This window comes from Python bivittatus, unplaced genomic scaffold, assembly GCF_059951505.1.
Source record: "Python bivittatus isolate LINGU-HERP-01145 unplaced genomic scaffold, Pbiv_v1 ctg000220_np1212, whole genome shotgun sequence".
NCBI lineage: Eukaryota > Metazoa > Chordata > Lepidosauria > Squamata > Pythonidae > Python > Python bivittatus.
In genome coordinates, this window is record NW_028277048.1 from 39,656,134 (window position 1) to 39,677,916 (window position 21,783).

At 44.0% G+C, this 21,783-nt stretch overlaps 2 protein-coding genes across 5 annotated transcripts in view; one reads left to right on the top strand and one right to left on the bottom strand.

Moving 5' to 3' along the window:
- Positions 1-14: 14 nt before the first annotated feature.
- SGSH (N-sulfoglucosamine sulfohydrolase) lies at positions 15-9,393 on the top strand. Of its 2 annotated transcripts, none has more exons than XM_007434724.3 (8): positions 15-223; positions 1,720-1,880; positions 2,011-2,116; positions 4,728-4,878; positions 5,231-5,387; positions 5,529-5,610; positions 6,548-6,751; positions 8,108-9,393. In XM_007434724.3, exons 1-8 carry the CDS (start codon positions 112-114, stop codon positions 8,665-8,667), a joined length of 1,533 nt encoding a protein of 510 aa, XP_007434786.2. In that variant the 5' UTR covers positions 15-111; the 3' UTR covers positions 8,668-9,393. The 2 variants fall into 2 exon arrangements, with proteins under 2 accessions (XP_007434786.2, XP_007434787.2); XM_007434725.4 differs by having other exon boundaries at positions 26-131.
- Positions 9,394-9,494: 101 nt separating this feature from the next.
- The window catches only part of CARD14 (caspase recruitment domain family member 14), a 29,265-nt gene continuing 16,976 nt past the window's right edge, over positions 9,495-21,783 (bottom strand). For 2 of the 3 annotated variants that reach the window (XM_088138385.1, XM_088138384.1), the window contains exons 12-21: positions 21,031-21,076; positions 18,894-19,083; positions 15,776-15,902; positions 14,482-14,719; positions 14,301-14,364; positions 13,447-13,555; positions 12,813-12,968; positions 12,384-12,475; positions 12,120-12,235; positions 9,495-11,673 (exon numbers count right to left, since the gene is read on the bottom strand). In XM_088138385.1, coding sequence (XP_087994511.1) covers positions 11,466-11,673; positions 12,120-12,235; positions 12,384-12,475; positions 12,813-12,968; positions 13,447-13,555; positions 14,301-14,364; positions 14,482-14,719; positions 15,776-15,902; positions 18,894-19,083; positions 21,031-21,076 — 1,346 coding nt within the window. In that variant the 3' untranslated portion in view covers positions 9,495-11,465. Of the gene's footprint in view, positions 11,674-12,119; positions 12,236-12,383; positions 12,476-12,812; positions 12,969-13,446; positions 13,556-14,300; positions 14,365-14,477; positions 14,720-15,775; positions 15,903-18,893; positions 19,084-21,030; positions 21,077-21,783 lie in introns of those variants that run through there. The other variant, XM_025170868.2, reaches the window with a different exon arrangement.

Here is a 21,783-nt window from a genome sequence, read left to right on the forward strand (position 1 = left end):
GCCGGGCAGTGATTCGCTCCTTCCTAGTTTCCAGCGGTGCTGAGCGCGGGGGGAGCTCGGGTCTGGGACTGTTTGCCGGGCGAGGAAAGGCCCGGGCGATGCGAGTTTGCCATGCAGTCGCCCGTGCAGAGGTGCGTGCTGGCGCTGCTCCTTCTGGCCCTGAGGCTCTGTAACGCCGGGAAGGGGGGCCCCAGCGGGTCGCGCAACGTGCTACTGATTGTAGGTGAGCAAACCAGTCCGGGGGGCAGCGGTCGCGCCCCAGACCCTTCTGCGCAGGAATCCCTCGCGCGAAATACTTGCCCGCGGTTGGCTTTCGTTGGGAGCTGCTTTAGGAAGGTGGGGTCGCCTAGCAAACTTTGGCTGGTTTCGAAGCAAGTTAAAGAGTCGGGCTTGGTTCGTCCTTGGATGAGAGGCAATCAAGAAATCCCAGGGCTATAGGGGGACGGGGAAGTCGAAAAAGCATCCGGGGAGGAGGCATGGGCAAGCCATTTTAGTGTTGTTGCTGTGACAGCTTGGTCGTTGTGTTGAGGTAATCAGCAGGAAGTGAGCTCGACTGAATAGAGAACTTCTGCCTTTTGGAAGGTGGGAAGGCCATACAGCAGACTGATAACAGGTTTTCTGGATCACAGTCGCCAGTCTGTTCCCATGCCTCTCTTGGTTTGGGTTGGCAGGAAGAGAGGTTCCAAACGTGGACTCTGTTGCCCACGTATTCCTCAGATTGAGCTGCCTGTGGTGGGTTAATTGCTGTAGGACAGGGAAACATTCAACAGGTGCAGACTTTTCCAGCTGTGGTGGGAAATCTGTCATGAATTCTGCCAGAAAAAAAGGCTGCAAGTTTACATATGGACCCTAAAGGGCATAATGATGGGCCCTGAGCTATTTGGCTGTGGTGCCATGAGAGGCATGATGTCACTGTTGCTTGTGAAAGAACGAAGATACGAATACTGTTGAAATGAGTTCAGTGATGGGTGAACTCATGCCACTTTTGATAAGATGGGACAGAATTAACAAGACTCTGAGATGTTTGGTGTATTTTCCTTTGTCTACAAGATAATTTTGTAGCTCTTACTGTGTCCATTTAGCTAATTAGTGGGACCTCTGTTTGTGGGAACATAAAGTGGCTCAAATTCCACAGTTCTCCCTTTTCAGCTGGGACTGTAGGCTTCCCAGGCTATAAGAAACAATGCTGGGGAGTGATGTAGGGCTCTTGTTCCTTTTTTGCCCTCCAGTCAGTTATGTCCTCCTGACTCACACTTTTTCCCCCCAGTGGGTTAGGGTTAAAGTTATCAATCAGTGGTTAACAGTTACTTCTGCAAATTTGTGTACTCACATGGTAATCACAACAAGGATATTGCACCAATCAGTTATGTCTGTGGTAGGCAAAAACTTTTTAGACATCAGATTTTAACACTAATAGTGGACAAAAAAGGACCGAGAACTCAATGTAATATATGTTGGATAAATGATTGAGTCTGTCGTGCAGCATAGCATTTTGGAATTTCAGATGTCGAAACCTCTTTAAATCTCTGTTACAGAACTAAGCCCTGCTCTAACTAAGAGAGCAATATTTCATGATCCAGACCTCTCCAGATGTTTCCCAACCACAAACCCAATGGATTTGTGGATGACCCTCCCAAAGGATTGTAGCAAACGTTCGTAGGGAACCAGAGCAGAATACAGATCTCACCCCTTGACTTGTGCTCTTCTTTTCCATGGCAGCGGACGATGGCGGTTTTGAGAGTGGTGTGTATAACAACACAGTCATAAAGACCCCAAATCTGGATGCTTTGGCCCAGCGGAGCTTGGTCTTTCGGAATGCCTTCACTTCTGTCAGCAGCTGTTCCCCCAGTCGGGCCAGCCTCTTGACAGGCCTGCCTCAGGTAACGCTCCCCGGGTTGGATCAGAGCGTGTGCCATGCCAGAGCACAGTTCAGTCCTTTTCTTTGAAAATTATTATTGCCACCAAACTGTAGGTCCCATATTATTGCAAATGATTTCTCTCTAACCACAGCACCAAAATGGGATGTACGGATTACATCAAGATGTGCATCACTTCAACTCCTTTGACAGTGTCCGGAGCCTCCCCTTGTTGCTCAGCCAGGCTGGGATACGGACAGGTAAGCAGAGGAGAGCAGAATTCCTCCCTCCACTTCCTCAGTTCAGCTGGAACTCTTTCTCTTTCAGGCTTGGGTGAGACAGCCTGCAAGCTTAGGAAAGAAATTTGGTCTCTCTTCTTTGCAGCCAAATAAGAAAATGCTAGCAATGACAAATATTATTTTAAAAAGAGATGTCACATATGCTAATTCTGAGGCAGGCAGCTATTGCTGTTGGAAGTAGAAGGGACATTTTATTTAACCGCTCAATTAAAACCGATAGAGCATTGCATTACTCTTATTTGATGGACATCACCAAATTTTGGCAGTGTGGATGAGGCCACTAGAGAAAGGTGGTCTGCGGATTGTGGGTGGCCTGCTTCAGATATGCCTTTGCCTCATTTAGCCCAACTCCAACAGAGAGAGACATTTTAAATTGCACCCCTTTTGTTTCTGAAACTGTTAGGATGTTCTCATGGGAAGAAGAGCAAATCGCTTATCTTCAAACAAATTGTTATGGCTACAGAAATCACGCCACCTGTATCGGCCTTCTAGTTTGCACGTACAGTGATACCTCGGGATACGAACGCCTCTGCTTGCGAATTTTTCGGGTTACGACCAGCTCTGGCCCCAAAATTTTACCTCGGTTTGCGAACTCCGCCTCGGGGTACGAGCCATTTTCCGCCCGTGCCACGTGGTCCGCGGCCATTTTCTGCCCGTGCCACGTGGTCCACGGCCATTTTTCCGCCCGTGCCACGTGGTCCGCGGCTGTTTTTCCGGCCCTGCCGCGTGGTCCGCGGCCGTTTTCGCGCCGCGCCGGGCTGTTTTCGCGCCGCGCCGGGCCGGGCCGTTTTCGCGCCGCGCCGCGCCGTTTTCACGCCGCGCCGCGCTGCACCCGGCCATTTTCGCGCCGCACCACGCCGCGCCTGGCCGCTTTCCGTGTGGTCCGTGGACGCCAGAACGGATTAACGGTAATTACATTGAACCTTATGGGAAATTGCCTCGGGTTGCGACCAAATTCAGAGGGCGGAACGGATTAACCGGATTTACATTGAACCCTATGGGGAAATTTCCTTCGGGTTACGACCAACTCGGGATACGCCCAGAGTCACGGAACGGATTAAGTTCGTATCCCGAGGTACCACTGTATACTGCTATTTACTGCCACCTATTGGCGTCTTCATGCTAGTTACCTAAGGGGAGGTGCATAGTTTCAATAAATTGTGGGTGATTGTATGCTTCAGGGCTAGTAGGTTTTAGTCATCATGTAATCATTTTATAGGTTATGTAGTTGTAACTAATAACTAAGTAGTGTACCTCTTCTCTGAGAGTTTTTGGCTAAAGACTTTGGAGTTGAACTTGTGTATTGGATAAGGTTTTTTTAAGTCTTGGATGCTACATAAACGAGAAGAAGTGATTTTTATATGTTTTGCATGAAACTTGTATTTTATGTAGGTTTATTTTTCTCAATAAACAAACAGATATTTCTTATAACTTCTGGCTGGATTTATTTGGAGAACAAGATAGACATTGCATTCTTTAAATCTCTCTAACGCTGATGTGTATTTTTGGTGTGGAATGTATTCACACCTCCACTCTGCCTGACAGAAACTTGATTGTGTCAATATTTTTTTAGACATACCCATTATTCTGTTAAGCTTTATGAATATGTAGCGTAGAATTCTTGGATCTATTACACAGTTAAGTGCCAGGCAACTGCACCAAGTGTTGAAACTGTCGGAGAGGGAGACAGAGTTTGAAAAGTCATATCAGCAAGCAAACTGCAATTACTGTATGTCAGAATGATAGCATGTGCATGACAGTGCCATCACGCCAACACTGCCATGATGTTTTGCATCATCTCCCCCCGGCCTCCTGTAGATGCCAGCATAAGGTTATGTCTATTTTGTACATATCACATGAGCACTACCCTAACTGACAGACTAATATTAAGGGGTCTACAGGTAGTCCTCGCTTAACAACCACAATTGGGACCAGAATTTAGATCACTAAGCAATGTGGTCATTAAGTGAATCATCACATGGCTGCTTTGCTTAGCGACCGCAATCCTGGCACTCCCAGCTGCCATCTTTAAGTGAGAAGCACAGGTCGTTAGGCAAAGCAAGTTCCTGCTGGCTTCCCACAGTCAAGTCAGTGGGGAAGCCAGCAGGAAATTACAAGCGCCAGGTGGGGGTGTGAGTGAGGGAGTGCATGGGAGGGTTCGGGAGGGTGCGTGGGGGTGCAGTGCAGGTGTGCAAGGCCTCAGAACTGCTTGGATTTTCAGTCCCAGAGTTGAGAGGCTTCTGAAGCCGGCAGGGAAGGTCACAAGCCACTGCTGCCTGCTAAGCGGACTCCCTCTCATCTCTGGGGGCTGGCTGGAAAAGCTCCATGCCAAAATCCTGCTTGGATTGAAAGTCATCAGTCATGGGGGAGCCAGCAGGGAAGATTGCAAATGGCGATCACGTGAGCATGGGGGCCCTGCAACGGCTGTAACTTTGAGCATGGGTCTTAAGTCCCTTCGTTCAGCACCATCGTAAATTCAAATGGTTGCTTAACGAATGGTCGTTAAGCGAGGACTACCTGTATCACTTTCTCCTCCTCTTTTTGACTGGCTCCGGCTCCTTGTCTCCTTCAGGGATCATTGGCAAGAAGCACGTTGGGCCAGAGGCTGTGTATCCATTTGACTTTGCCTACACTGAAGAAAACGGGTCCGTGCTGCAGGTGGGGAGGAACATCACCCGAATCAAGCTGCTTGTTCGGAAGTTCCTCCAGAGTGTGGATGAGAAGTAAGATCTGGTACTGGAATGACCCGGGTGCATCCCTGTGTAGTGTCCACGGCCCTGCCTGAACCAAGGCACTCAGGCAGAGGTATGATGAGGGTGGTCCTCTTGCGCTCATGTTTGACAGGCCCAGCAGAGATCCAAAGAGAGTGTCTTGGAAAATTAAATGGTTCTGTGCACAGAGATAGAAGATCAAAACCAAAGAGAAGCCAAACTCGGGATTACGGAGAAGGTGAAAATGGACCTCACCAAAGCTACAGGGCAACCAAAGTATTGCTTTAAATAGTGAAGAGGAAGCACTGTTGGGACATTATGAATAGCCTTTAACTGTGTTCCTGCTGTTTTTCTCAACCTGTAGGCCCTTTTTCCTTTATGTTGCTTTCCATGATCCCCATCGCTGTGGTCATTCCCAGCCGCAGTATGGAGTCTTCTGTGAGAAATTTGGCAATGGGGAGCCTGGAATGGGCAGGATCCCAGACTGGAAACCTGAGCTGTACCATCCAGATCAAGTGCAGGTGAGGTCTGGATTTTCTTCTCCACCTGGGTTCCAGCAATACCTGCAGATCAGCCTCCTCCAGTATTTTTCATCACAATGCACCTTTGTTACCTAGAGGTCTTCCCTTCTACTTTCAGCTGTATCTCCTTTTGGCCCTCAGGTCCCTTATTTTGTACAAGACACACCAGCTGCTCATGAAGACTTGGCAGCTCAATACACAACTGTTGGGCGCATGGATCAAGGTAGATGATTACCGAACAAGGTAGTTCTGCCTACAGGAGTGGGAAAAAAGGCTTGAACGATGGTACTTTCGAAAGGGAACGAGACCTTAGGAGCATTTAATGAGGGTCTGGTGCATTTTTGTATATTTGAGAGTCAGTCTGATATTGTTTTATGCACATAAAGGCACAAATATCTGAGGGAACACATAGTAATCATATTCTCTTTATTAAAAAGGGATACATCTCTTCTAGTTCTTAGAACCCCGTGCATCTCATTGTGTTGACTCTAAGAACTGTTTCTAAGAACAGTTTCTAGCTGTTAAGTATAATAGTCTTGCTACTGCTACTTAGTGGCTTTTATTTTCTTTGTTTGTCTCCGTCCTTTATTTTATACAACTCAAGCAGCGTACCTAATGCTCCCACCTCCTATGTACCCCACAACAACAACCCTGTGAGGTGGCTTGGGCTGAGAGAGAGTGACTCGCCAAAGTCACACAGCCAGCTTTCATGCCTGAGGGGGGCCTAGAACTCACCGTCTTCCGGTTTCTAGGCCGACACCTTCACTGCTATGCTGAACTGGCTCTCGTGTCTTATGGCAAGACAGGAATATATTTTTGCAATAGGGAAGCAAAGCGACGGTAATCCATTTATCCTTAGCAAAATATGCCCAATTATCTGGGCAATGAGTGGAACTTAATGGGAGAGAGAGATGATCAATTAATGCTGAATAATCTTTTAATACTGGTGGTGTGGTGCCCAGAGAAGGAAGCTGTGCTTCTTCCTGAGATTTGGATGTGTTTTTTATGTCTGAACAAGGAGAATGGTGCAAACGAGTGTTCCTCTGGCCCTTAACATGGATGTAGCCTAGTTCTGGGTAATGCCATTCATGTATTATATTTATTTTTCTATTTTCTATTTTATAATCAATTCATTGTATGTATTTATTCTCTTTCTGCAGGCCTTGGCCTTGTCCTAGAAGAACTCCACCATGCAGGCTTCTGCAACAGCACTCTTGTGATTTATACTTCGGACAATGGCATTCCCTTTCCCAGTGGCAGAACCAACCTGTACCGGCCAGGCACAGCTGAGCCCCTCCTGGTCTCATCTCCTGAGCATCCTTCGCGTTGGGGCCAGGTCAGCAGTGCCTACGTCAGCCTCCTGGGTAAGAGCTGCTGAGAGATGAACTGGAGGATTTGTCCCACGAAGGAGGCTGGGATGTGCTAAAGCACATCAGGCTACTTTGCAAACTATAACAGAGTTTACTTTGCAAACTATAAAAGACTCCTCTGGTAGTTTTGTCTATGCAGGTGCCCTTCTCTGCTCTTTCCCCAGTATATTTTCAGCCAGGCATACATATTCTTTAGGAACCTTTCCAAACAGTTCTGTTATACTGATATTTATTTAAAGTGTTGAAATAAATAAATGTCTCAGGGGGCATACATTATCAATATTTCCAGTTGATCATATACGCATATCTTTAAATTAAAAAAATCTTTTTAAGGGGCTAAGGAGGTCTGTGGAGAAGCATTTGTGTTTTTTTCAAACATTTCTGTTTTTTTATTCTGATAAAACAAAAAACTCAGCTCATACCCTATGCTAAACCACCATAGTGATTTGATTTGGGCTTATTGCAAGGTGTGAACTGAACTGGTGTGATTTATAAATCATGTGTTATGGCTTAGTCTTATATGTTGGCTGCCCACTTAGGGTTTATTTAACAAACCATGGTTAAATAAGCCAGGGCAATTGTGGGAACACACCTACTGAAGCAATTGGATGCACATGCTAGTGTCAGAAGGCAGCATAGGACGTATTTCCCTTTTCTTGTTCCCTCATATGAACAGCAAAAAAGGGATACAAGCAAATAGAAGAATGGGAAGCCAGTAGTGTGTAAGGGCTGAAGCTGGCAAGGAGGAAACCAGCAATGCTCAGCCTAGAGAGAACTGTTGTGTAAACATTAGGCAGGCACCTCTCAATCTCAAGGATCAGCAGAGAACAGCCAAAAGTCTGTTGACTCAAAAAGGCAGGAAGAAGTAGCTTAAGATTTAAACCCTGAGGTTGAGAGAGAGAGAGATTTCTGTGTGCTGCTTAGTTATGGGTTCTTTCTTGTCTACACTAAAACAACTCATCTAGCCATGTTGTGTCTGAGAAGCTTCTGCTGTTAGGTAATTATTAAATGCAGGGTTGAACTTCTTGAGAGATTCACTGCTGAGTCTATGTGAAATTCCCACTGTCATGTCCCTAGTCATGTCGGTCCCCACTGTGAATCTGAATGTGAAAGCCTTACCATCTTTATTAAGCTGAACTTCTATTGAGTAGAAGCATGTAGAAGGTACCAAACTGGGGCTAACTGGTTCCAATATAACTTAGAAAATCTTTGGAAGAAACAGTTGGTTTTTTACATGACCCACAATATTGTTCCATACTAGGTAACACAGGTGGCCAAGATTCCTTCCAGCCCCCTCTCTCTGCACCAGATGCACATTTTCTGCTTCAACTTTCCCTTCTCTCTCTGCAGATATCACTCCCACCATCCTAGACTGGTTTTCTGTGCCATATCCCAGTTACAGTCTGTTTGGGAAGCAGATAGTGCAACTTACTGGGAAGTCTCTGCTGCCAGCATTATCACTGGAGCCAAAATGGACAACTGTGTTTGCGAGCCAAAGCCTGCATGAGGTGACCATGCACTATCCCATGCGAGCCGTGCAGCATGGCTCCCTGCACTTCATTCACAATTTACAGAACCGAACCCCCTTCCCCATTGATCAAGATTTCTATGTTTCGCCTACATTCCAGGACCTGCTGAACAGAACTCAGGCAGGGCAACCAACTCATTGGAATAAGACTTTGCATGGCTACTATTATCGGAATCGCTGGGAACTGTACGATCACAGCATCGACCCTACAGAAAGCCACAACGTGGCTTCTGATCCCCACTATGCACAGGCTCTTGAAGAGCTGCAGGGGCTGTTGTTGAAATGGCAGTGGGAGACCGGTGACCCCTGGGTATGCGTGCCTGATGGTGTCCTGGAGGAGAAGCCTGTCCCCCAGTGTCGGCCGCTCCACAACGAGCTGTGATTTTCTTTTGGCCTTCCTGTTGTGGTGGCAGTTACTCATCAGTCTGGAACAGCAGTAACAGGAAAAGATCTGCAAGTCAAGTGGGTGCTGATGTAGCCACTGCAGTTTGCAGGATTAAATACTACTGAAGTTGCAGCTGAGGGAAGAATTGGAGCGAAAGCAAGGGAGCATTTGCCTCAGACACAAGAAGGAAGTCACGCCATAGTTTTAACATCTGCTGCCGTAAGAATACTACAAGGGTCTTCCAGATGGATGACCACAATTGCCATCATTCCAAGTAAGAATGGACAGTGGCCATGCTGTGTGAAAGTGATGGAAAGTTGTGGTCCAATTAAACCGACTGGAAAAGCTTGGCTCAATAGATGACTCAGCCACTGCTATAAGTATTCTCACCCAAATTGTGGTACAAGAATATAGACGGGCTGGCCCCATCTAAGTTGTTAGCCAGTTTTTAATCCATGCTCTAGTTCTAAGTTCAAAACCAGTTTAAACATTTAGAAGTGAATATTTATCTCTAGATTCTGTAGCATACACATTTGATTATTGTTCCACCACAGCATACTGAGATGACTAGAAACTGCTTTCGGTATGCATGCTAGGATGGCATAGGTCTGTGTAGCAGTTGCTCCTGTTCGTTTTAAAGCCAGTTCTCCAGACTATAGAGCAGTGCAGGTAAAGTCTGCTTTTATGCAATAAAGAAATGAAATGTTGGTTCTGACCAGCCTTTTTGTCTGTGAATGGTTTCGCTCCTTTCTTCTTGAAAATAAGGGCAGGCAGCCCATAGCCCACATCGGGCCTCAATGGGCTGTTTTGCAGCTTGCTGCAGAAACCCAGAATCCTCTCCCTTGTCATTACTAGCAGGCAGTTCGAGCTATGAGCTTATTAGCAGCTGATTTTAGAGGTCTGTGTGATTGATAACCTCAGGCGTTATTGTACCCCAAACACTCAGCCTAGAGGCAGTCTTTGAAATTCTCTCTCCTCGCTGAGGTTGCTGTGGTGATATCAGCTTCTGCTACATATTATGCATTCAGCATGACTACCTACCAGAAGAACACTTATATAGTAGGGTTCCAGCCCACACTGCATATATCATGATCATGCAGCTCCTTCAAAAGAGTCAATTTGGAGCATACAAAGGACCTATGAAGCACTTATTTTCAAGCTATTAAAGCAACTCCCTCTTTTTCTAGGCTTATGCAGCTGTTTCAGAAGCGGCTACACATCTACTGGCATATGTGGAGGCAGCCAGGAGCAGCGTCTGAAGCAGCCCTGTGAATATGGAAAGAGACGCTGCTGCCTAAACTATTTCAAAAGGTTCTTCATATGCATTCCCTGATATTCCAAAGTAACTCTTCTGAAGGAATTGCACAACCCTAACACACTCATAGGCTTGTTCCCTACAAACAGCTGTATTGAACTAGCAACAACTTGGAAGGTGGAGAGGTTATTTAACAAGAAACCCCTGAGTAGGTCTACTGAAGCGCTAAAATTGCCTTTGAGGTGTTCTAGAGGGCTCTGTAGTGGATGCCCATTTATGAGGTGCTTGGTGTGCCCACATAGGCATATGGATTGTTGATCCATCAAACTATTCAATGCAACCCTCTGAGTTGAAAACGTTGCCCATCAACAATGGAGCAGTGTAGTGAGGAGTCCTTCCTATGTTTCTCTACCTCTGCTTTTCATTGGTTCCAAGAGGAATCTGAAAGCTCCCTAAGAACAGACTTGGGAGCACAAGATTCTTAAGAATTAAACCTTGGGGGAAAAGGGCCAGAGAGGTCTAGGATACCAGTACAATGAAGGAGAAAGCAGAGCGTGACATGTTTTGAGATACTGCATAGCTTGGGAAGTATAAATTGCTCACAAATGAGAAAGAGAGGGAATGCTAGTATAGAGTGAGAGACTGGTAATCCAGTTCCATCTTGTACTTGTCCATTCATTTGTTCATTTTATGCTTCTTCCCTATCTCCATTTTATCCTTACAAAGCCCTGGTAGGCTGAGCAACAGTCACAAAGTCAGCTAGTGAACCAAATGCCAAATGAGGATTTGAACCTGATCTAATACTAACCCTGCTAGCTAAATCTCTGTATTATAAGTCAAGGAATAAGGCAAAATTAGTCAAACTTTTGGAGTTTCAGTGGGACAGAAGCATGGCTAAAGTTCTTTTAGTCCAATTTCAGATTTTAACAGACACATGCAGTGCTGGGAATGTTAACTTGCCAAAAACCTGCTCAGTTTGCTAGCTAATGTGCTTGATAACTTAAAAAAAACCCCAATGCAATGGTATTCTTCTATCCTGTGGGGAATTCTTGTATAAGAAAATGAATGGCATCAATTAATTCCATGCTCAGGATTCAATATACTGTACACTTGCACTCATATGGAACTGTGTGCCTCACGTGGTTCAGTCCAGGCTCCATGCATTTCTGATTTGAAAACCAACTCTAAATACCCAAGAGTTAAGAAATTCATTATAGCAAACCTCTGCATGTACATCTCACCTAAAAGAGCACGTGGGACTCTGCACATTCAGCCAACAAATGTGATTGACGTGTTATCAGGAATTCAGAGGGATGAGGAGGGAAGATAAAATCAGTTTGAAAGAGGGTAGATGAGGACGGATGGAGACCACGAGAAAGAAATGAACAATTTCTCTGAACTGTAAGTATGCAGCTGACAGGCTTGGAATATGCTCTAGTTCCTTTTAATCTTGGCCCAGAACAAGCAGTAGCATCTTTCAGTTTTTTCCTAGGTTCAGATGAAACAATTGCCTTAAGTCCCACACATTTGTCGAAAGAGGTCAGTGAGGCACTTGTTCCACCCACACCACCTTCTTCTGCTCATCAGCGACAGCCATACGGACACAGCTGACGAGAGCATCCAGGTCGCCCCAGGCGTCAGGAGCAATGCTGCGATAGAGGCAGGATACTGTCTCCAGCTGGGCCTCATCTTTCCGGGCACTCTCCAAAAGTTGTTCCTCAGTTGCTCCAAGGCGCTGAAGAGCTTTCCTGAAATTCAAGCCATTTTGGTATGGAAGTCAGAAGTTGTATATATATATATATACATACAACATCGGAGCTCTCTGTCCAGAAGACTGCAGGGCTAGGAACAGCTGAGATATTGTCCAGAACCCTCAAACTCCCAGGCCTCTGGTAGAGGACCCAAAATTGAGGAGGACACATACCACCCATAGGGGTGAGAGGGCAATTTTTTTTAACACGCACACACAAACACACACATACAGGCCAGAAAAAGAAAAGGGCTGCTAATGATCCCAGAAGGAAAGGATGAACAATGATGGACATAGGAGAAAGAATTGCCAGTATCAAAATACAGGGGATAAAAGCAACTATGTGGTAGAAGAAATGATTTTAGGTGCTTCCTTGGTGATTACAAGATAATTGGGTAACAGCTCTGCCAGAGGGAAATGCAGTTCATCAAATGCAGCACTTACTTGAATTTCTTGGCATTCTTCTCACCGATGGTGATGAGGATAATGATGGGGTAAATGTCCATTCCCAGAAGTTCTTGCACACTCTCCAGGCCCAGGTCCATCCAGGCATGCACATTCTAGAGATAGAGTGAGACATTTAAGTGCATGGATACCACTGAACAATATTTGCAGTGCTAGTCCTAAGGGAATACACATCCTAGTCCCTCACCCGAGATAACTGCATCTGAACCCAAGTTCAACATCTATTCTTGCAGCCTCTAATACCTTTTGCATTAACTGTTCCAGATCTTGTTGAGGAATACAAGAGTTGCCATTCAACTCTTTGTTTTCATGGAGGGTATCTGTGCTCTGGGTCTCTGCAGGGACAGGAAGAAAAAGAGTCAGACGGCATGATTCTGAACAATTCTAGAATCCAAACTAAATCTCTTTTTTTTTCTTACGTCTTACTAGAAGCACTGCTGTTTGGATACATAAGAGAATGAGCAAATACAGTGTCAAGAAATATTCTATGTTCTAGAATAAGAATTATTTGAACAGCAACTGGAGAAGTTTACTGTGAGCCAGTGCACTCTTCCGGTTCCATCAGCTAGACATTTCCACTCACTCTGTCTCAAGCTCAGATGCTGAGCTTTCCATGGCTTAAACAACCATTCCCCTGCAAAATTTCACTGAAGGCAACTGACCCTTGTGTACCTGATAGGCATTTCTCAAAGTCCCTGGACAGGCATAGCTTGTCAGCCAGGATCCTGCTTAAAAGTGCTGGCACCACAAGTACTGGACGTGGCCGCCCAGGTCTGCAATGCCTGACAAAGGTGTATGGCATCAGGCTGACACAATTCCTGGGATTCACTAGAAGGGAAAAAGTAAAGCGGTCAGAGAGATAAATAGTTGTGGACTTCATCCACTGCTTGTTTTTTGATTCTTAGCTATATTTTAAGAAAGCATATTTGAAGGCATTTATTAAATTGCCCCATTTCATATTCTCTGTGTGGAACAATCAACTTCAAGGTTCTTTAGAATTCCTGTCAGGAATATAAAAACCCAGAAACACAATAGCTGCAGTGGGTCTATGATAAGGAACCTGGTTACTACAGCAAGATGGTTTTTCTAGAAAATGGTCTGGCTTCTAGAAAATCTCAGGGACCTTTTTGGGGGGGCAATCTCATTAGTTATTCCCAACAGATACTTTATGGTGCAATCCTTGGCATGTATACTTAAAAAAAAAAGAAAAGCTCCACTGTGTTAAATTTACCTAGATAAATATCTATAGATCGCAACCATGGAAATTCTTAACAACTACAAACAATATTGGACTAGTTGAACTTGCCTTTTGGCTTGCTTGAATCTGAGAAACTACATTCCATAGCTGACCAAAGTGGATTGATTCTGTTTTCTGTGCTCACAATACGCACCAACTTGGGTTGCGAACTGGAATTCTGAAGGCAAAAGGAAGATGTTATATTAAACCCAGAATGTACAGAGCTGGCCCAGGAGTTATGGCAGCAGTTGGCTGAAGTTCAATGCACGTGGAGGTCACAACCTTGGGGAAGTTGTCTTAGGACAATGTCCCCAAAGGGTTTTCATGCCAAGCCTTCGTTTCAAGTAATTATCACCCAGGTGCCTTCCACATATTAGTACGGCTACAGATTCTGTGATAGTGTAGCATATCTGGAGCTCAGGGTTAGCCTATTGTGTTGAGATCTCTGAGCTACAGTTTTGGCTTACTACTATGATATCATCAGTGCAGGAGACGTGGGGGATGTGAGGTTGAATACAACTTTCTACTATGTCAGTTATATGTATGCCTGGGTGGGGGAGTTCTATGGGTAGTGACTAATTTGCATGTGAATGAAGTCATTGATTACATTTCTTTTATAGATCCTTACATAGGGTTAAGTCTACGTCTGTTGATTGCAGCTTGGTTGGTGTGCCATTCTTCAAAGAATTCTTTTGCATTTTTTGATAATTCTAAAATTGCTATTGTTTCCCATTTGAAGTTATTTCCTAGGTTGTCTGTGTGGAGGGAGATCAGTGATGTAGCATTGCGTAGAGTTTCTCTTCCTCGCCCCCATCTTGGTCCAGCTTGGTGGAAATGTATTTTTGTAGTTTAGTTTGTAGTCTGAATTAACTTGCAAATTTAACTTCCCAAAGCAGAGTGTGGAGGAAAGATTGCCTCATTACCTTGCGGGAAACCATGCTCTTTTGGGCCAGTTCTTGAATGACAGCAATGAGTTGCTGTTGTGCCCTATATCAAAAAATGGGGACAGAAATGCGTAAGGCAGAAGAGAGCAGATATGCACCCCTGCATTAGCCAGACAAGACTCCCTGTTCCCTGCAGATCAGTTGAGATTATTATACTTACTGGAAATAGTTGGGGATGGTGCCAGCATCCATGTCTTTCATGGTATAAGGATTCACCTGGCAAGCACTCCACTGTGTTTGGCCTTGATACATAGTATCAGTGACATGCAGAATGTCATGGCATCCTAGCGAGAGTTCCCTAGGACCCTGTCTCTCAAGGCATAGGTTGGAACGGATATAGAAAGAGTCACCAGATGTCACCAGCTTGGAGTTCAGGTCACTCAGTAGTTTCTTGTAACCTAGTAAGATGAAGTTTGTTGGAAACTGTGAATCAAAGTAGCAACAGCCCAAGTCAGGTGGAGCAGAGGGTGAGCAAGTGAGAGCACAACAATTACTTCCCAAACAGGTCTTTACATTCCATACTCATGTCCAATGAGATACCAAGATCAGCTGAAGACATTTTGATGCCCAAGGCAGAGAAATCAAAAGAGTACATCTACTGTTTCCAATTTCCAATTAATCTTCAAGATTCAGGATCAAGAAACTGGAATTCCCAGGAATTCCCAAAATCACATTATTCTGTCTTTTTCATAACATGTGACCGGAAGGCACTCTCAAAGCCATCCAATTGGTACCAAAGCTGAGAACCTCTTAGACTGGCCCCGTTTTCTCCCTGCATACAGTAGATCTGGCAGCGGTATCTGTTGTACCAGCTTGGGTGGTGGCAGCCCCAAGCAGAAAGTGTTCCTCAGAACTCTGTGAGGACCTACAAGAAAGCCCCCCACCTTCCAAAATCTACAACCAGAATGGTAGAGGGCACCTCTTGGCTAGCATTCGCAATGCTTACCCTGGGTAATACTTTTTCCCATTTTCCTGATTTCTCAACTGACTTTTCTTGGGATTCAGAAAAACATATAAATGCTGGGAAGGAATTCCCGTGTGGAAACACTGAGTAGATCCTCCTTCATACTAATTATTACAGAGCACAATTCTCTGTAATATCTCCCACCCCATTATTAAATCTTTTACATTAACTTCAGTGGCATAGTAAGGAAAGCTTCTTGTTGTTTCCCAGCATGCCACTCTTAGGGGTACTCACAAATCTATTTGCCTTACTTCATTGCAGGATCCCACCAAGAGGGAGAAATACTTGATCACCAGCATGCTTGAATCATTCATTATGATTTTTGCATTTTGAAGCAATCATGTAGGCTGGGGATGGATAATCAGAGCTGTCAACAAAGCCCAATTTCTATTAGGTGTATGGCTTATCATGAGGCCTAATGGAAGTCACAGCTCAGCCACATTTAGAGAGACAGACCTGGCCCATCTCTGAGACAAGCAAATATCCTTACCCTCCATGTTGTGCTTCACAGACAAGCAACAGAATCCATTCACTCTTTTCAGGACCCAAAGAGCCTCCTCAAGAGTTGCGTCTTCTAGGACAGCTTTGAAACCTGGTTCCATGACTCCATAATCCACCTATACATTCAAAGAACTTGAAATGTTAATCAAAGAGACTCAGAAACAAACAGATGGGGAGGTCAATCAATTGCAACTTGGGTCAACTCAGAGAAAGGAAAGTCCCTTCCCATATTAATGATACTTTCACAGAACCTGTTGTGAGGGGGGAAAAGAGCAATAAATAAAATAAATACAATTACAGAGCAATAAATAAAATTGCTATGTGGACTAAAGTTTTCAGTCATGGACAGGAAGCCAGAAAATAGATGGAAAAGGTAAAGTGCTGATAGAAGGAGTGTGACAGGAACAATGGAACAGGGAAGTGTGGTAAAATTAGCACCAAGGACGTTATGATTCAGTTGCAAATCCTGGGAGTCATTTCTGTGGTCTGCGGTTTTTGAGGATAAAAAGGATTGCAAAAAGGGGGTCGGGGCCACTTGGCCAAGCTGTCTTACCTGACCGCTTGCTCATGATGGTCCTCATTGCAATGTGAATCTAAGTAAGTACCTTGTATGCTATTGGTTGAATTTTACTTGCTTATTGAACTAACATTTAATAAAGCTTTTAGGACTTTGAAGTGACTTATGTTCTGGTGTGTCCATCTCCCATGTTTAATGAGGTTTTTCCCCTGACACTGTCTAATGACCAAACAGCTTGACAGGGAAAGAGGTACCACAATGGAGCTGGAAGCTGAGCTATATAGCTTAGAGCGGAGTTGCATTCATTTTTATGGAATATATGATTCACTGCCCAGTATAATCTCATTTTGACAATTTCTCAGCTACTGCCTTGAGATTAGGCCAGTTTGGATGTATCAATAAGTCTAAATCCTTCATAATTCATGAACTATTGCTTATTGTTTTTATTTTTATCCCACCTTTTTTATATACAGCTCAAGATGGCAAACATAGCTAATCTTCCTGCTTTCATGCCTGAGGGAGGCCTAGAACCCGCAGCCGTCTGCTTTCTAGGCCAGGACCTTCAGCACTACACCAAACTGGCTCTCTTCTTCTACTGCAAACTGGTGCAGCCTGCCCAATCATTCCTACTTTGATCCTCTGATAAGCAAGAACAGCAAAGCAGAACAATGAATTTCTGCCTGTGGGTTGCTTAGCATGGTAACTGAGCTGGGATTCATGGCCTTTGTGCTCCTAAGAAACCAAAATTTCAAACCAAAAGCCAACACTCAACGATTACATTTCAGATACAAAGCTAAACTAACCAGAGTTGCTTTGCGTGAGATGGGCGGCTATATAAATGTGACATATAAACAAACAAACAAACAAACAAACTATGGGAAGTGGTTCCCCGGTTTGTTTAACCACTCACACTGGCAGAAAAAGCTATGCAAAAGCAGTTAAGCAGTATGCTTGTTCTTTAATAATAAACTAGAACTCTGGCTTACTTTACTTTCAAATAAATTAATTTGTTCCAAGCTAGTTGTAGAAATTCTATCCAGAAGGCAATTCAGTGCTGAGCCTGGATACATCCCGCCCTGAACATTTTGCCATCACTGCTCTGACTGGCTGAGTAGATTTTGAGCTTCCCAGAAGCTGTGACTGTAGCCCAATGAATGATAGCAAAGCTATCATTTATTTTTTCCATCAAGACTCAGACTAATCTTCCCCACCTGGGGTACTTGCTAGATGAGTGGCCTTTAACTGTCTCAGAAATGGCCACATTGGCAGGGGAATTCAAGGAACTAAAGTCTGTGCAGGGGAAAGGTATCCAGACTGGAAAAGACTAACCCAGGCCAAGTATGCCCAACAAGACTTTCCAGTATGGGAATCACAGTTTCCCAGCCCTTAAACTCTAATGAATTGCTGGAGAACTGCTATGGAATTTTTATGGCAACCGTGATGGTTCTAGGTGCTAATGCTGCAGGCATGATGGAAGGACCTTCCTTCCTCCATCTGCACCATTTAGAATGGCTTGCTTTTGCTATTTTGTTTCTCTCTCTAGCACTGGTTGCATGTCAGCTGATAAAACCTTGGGCTCTTCCTTTAAACAGGGATGGGGATAGAGATGGGGCTAGAATGAGAAACGTGCCCAAAGGGAAATATGTCATCTTTACACACACACACACACACAAAGTCATGGAGTTTTTCCAGATGACCAACCTTTCTGTTTCCCTACTCTTCTCAATTTAGTTTAAAACACACTTGAGACTGATCCTGACTGTTAGGATGATTTGCACATCTAGTCAGTCAACCAAACACTGGGAGCACAGTCCCTTTCTGACTCAGAACAGAGCACAGAGAACTGCCACAATCAGTGTGTTTGTTGCCCTTTCAAACTGGCCCATAATTGCCTGCCTTCTCCTGCCCCCTCTGATTCCATGAAGTCTATGGCTAAAACAAACCCTTTCCCCTTTCCTCAAAACCAGAAAATAAAACAGCTATCATTCAACCTCTCCTAGTTCCATGGGTTTCTCAATGTACAGTACACTTTTTATGAACATGTATCCATATGTGCTTCTAGGGGAAAATCCTAGAGGTAATTTGAAGGGAAGCAGTACAAACAGAAGGAGATTACGAATATAACCAATCCAGTGAAAACCTTCAAAAGCTAATTATCAGTGACTATGGTGGCAAACTCACATTACCTTTCAACCCCTGTGACCTGTAATCTGGCTTACCAGCGATCTGCATTTGAACCCTTTTTCTTAACTTTGATAGAATCTGTCTATAAGGGAAGCCAACAAGGTGTGAATTGGGGTGAAAAAACAAAATCCTCTTCAATGGGAGACTACCCCTTAAAGCACAAGGTCGCAATACGTTGCAATTTTAAACTGCATTAATTGAACTGAAGCTATATTTCCTCAATCAATGAGGAAGTGGCACTAATGCCAAGATGCACCCAGATCACAAAGCCCTGCTCAGGTGTGATTAGCAACTGGTCATGTTGCTCTAGTGCCAGGACTGCATCATCTGGTAGAGCCCATTGCCTCTTAGGGATCTTGTAGAGACATGGAACATGACATACAATGAAGATGTAGGAATGCCTTACCAGCACAATCTGCTGGCCTGGTGACAAAGACATCTCATCAGCAATAGATCCAGGAGTGACTTGATGAATGAAGATGCCAGTCTGGTTGCCCCCAATGATGCTGATCTGCTGCAGCAAAGCATTAGCTTGGAAAGCAATAGTTGTAATACGGCTTGGGAAGCGCTGTGCAAGTCGTCGGCGCATGGGTACACTAAGAGGAGAACAAAGCAGACTAGATAAAGTCCATATAGGTTCTGGCTTCTCCCACTGGTGGATCTCTCCAGCTTTTTATCCACTTTAGGTTGGCTCCTATGCTGGTCTTAACTGAGCAGAAACACTTACCTGTGGCTATTCAATGTGAAGATTAAAACATATTTAGATCAAGGAAAGCTATTTTGGACTTGAAATGTCCATCATCAGATATTATAAATCAGTGGTAGGCAATATTATGGGATTGATTTATACATGTGAATTTTTAAAGCATGGTATTGATATTTGCGTGAAATGGCTATAATAGGGAGGGTTACCTGTAATAAAATAGTACGTATGGCCAATCACAAATATCTATTTACCTATGACAAAGTGGTGCATGGTTGCTCCCTACTCTCTAGGCTCCTAAAATGCTCTAGCACTCCAGCTTACTCTTGCTGTTTTATTCTTGTATTTTTTCCTGGGCTTGTTGGCAAAAACCTATTTGCAGCCCTTTATCATTTTTTTATTTTCTGAGAATGCCTGAAGGGCTAGTGGCAATCTTTAAACTAAAAGCGGTGCTTGCTTATCTATCTATTTATCTATCTATCTATCTATCTATCTATCTATCTATCTATCTATCTATCTATCTATCTATCTATCTATCTTTTATATAGCCGCCTATCTCACACAAGGTGACTCTGGCGGCGTACAACAATTTGAAAAAATAAATACATAAAAACAACTGCATATAAAAAACAGTAAAAACACACAAAACAGGAGGGGATAAAATTAATAAGGGAGCCATTGTAACCCCCCCGCCCCCCGCCCAGTTCCCTGGGAACCCCAGGCCTGATCACATAGCAGGATGTCAGCTTTGCAGGATGTCAGTTTCCTATTCAAAATATTTGAATTAAAATAACATTTAAAAATGTGGGGCAGGGGCAGAAAACTTGGCAGGTGCCTTGGCAATTGTAAATAGAAAACGTTAACACGTTCCTGCCATCTAGTGGTTATCCAGACTTTTGCTGCACACTCTAGTTTTAAGTCATGTTGCCATGCCTCAGCAGTTGTTCTGCTGTAAATCAGGCAAACAACGTATCTCTAATTTCTATTGGATCTGAACAGGCAACAGGCAAGAGAGCAGTGGATTGGCCCGTCGGCATGCAGTTCTTTAAACCAGGCTGATTCATTTGCAGAAAGTAACAGCAATGGAAGGGCGTTTAGGAGATCTGGAATAAATGACCATCCCTCTGCCACACATTAATAGACATAAAAGGACACCAAAGTAATGCTCTGAAGCAGTGTCTCGAAAGATCAGAGGAAATATCTAGAATACAAAGTCATTTTCAAGACCTCACATTTTAACCCTGAGAGAAGCCTTCTGTGGGCATGTACACATGTATACCATGGCAGACCACTGACACTGAATTACTCTTAAATAGAAGTAATTATGTCCATAGAATCACACACTTTTTTGCCTGAATAAAAGTTTACTTATACCTCTCTCTGATGCTTGCCTTCTATAGATTCCTTGCTAACAATCACAGTTTGTCCTTGAGTTACTTCTCACACTGATTGGTATGACCGTTGTCAAAATAATGGACAGATACAGACTGCTTCCCTTCATAAAAAAAGACAAGCTTCCGGCCTCCTACATGAAAAAAGTGAGAAGAAACAGGCAAAGGTTTTGCCTCCCTGAATTGCCTATATATTGGTGTCTCATCTGAAAGTAGGATACGTGCTGGAATTCTTGTGCTGTAATAACCTTTCCTCCAGTCACTTCTGTTCATCAGAGCTCTTAGATTCTTGTACCTTTCCAGTCCAGACTGCCAGGTAGGAAGTCTGGCATCTGGAACCTTCTTTCCATTATTTCACCTCACTTTCCTTGTCTTTGGACCTGTCAATACCTGTAAGATATTATAAAATAAGCAAAACCTTGTAGCCTGGGACTTTATACAGTATTTACCTCTCAGAGATGCAAGGGTCTACGTGGAGCCAAAGGGAAGAGCCATCTGTAATGAAGAAATATTTGAACACATGATAGCAGAGCGATCACTGGTTGGTTTCTAGCCTAAGCCTCCCTGAAATCAGGCAAAACTGCCCCTATGACTAGTAAATAATCTTCAACATGCGCTCATTGTATTTTCCCTGCCTTGCTGGAGATGGATTCCCATATTTTCTCTCCATGTGGAGGAAAAACAGGGGGAGGGAAGGTGAACATGGTTTTCAAGAGCAAAACTGGAAATAAGCTGTCCATATTATGGGAGATTATAGTAGAAAGAAAAGGAAATGAAAGGTACAGGATTTCCAGGCAGATTCTATTTCCTTTCTGCATACATGTACATATTATGTAATGTCTATATACATTAAATTCTTGAGAATAATCCAGCTGAATTTCATTTCCCTTTATTCAGCTGAAGGCATACAACCACTGCTTTCTTGGCTAAGCACAACATCTCTCTCTATGTGCAAATTAAATCGGAACCTCTCCTTGTCTTCAGATTCTTCCCCCCGCAATGCTTTGGGGACTATTCCCGAACCAGACTGAATAGCAGGAGCCATTTTTATGCTGACAGGTTTTCAGCCCCTCATTTTTTTTTCCCTTCCCTTTTGAAGCATTGGAATCAGAATATGCACAGAGCAAGAGAGGAAGGGCAGTATATGTTTATCAGTATCCCAGGGTTGTTTGCCGCTTACTGCTGGAATCAAAATGCCGGAA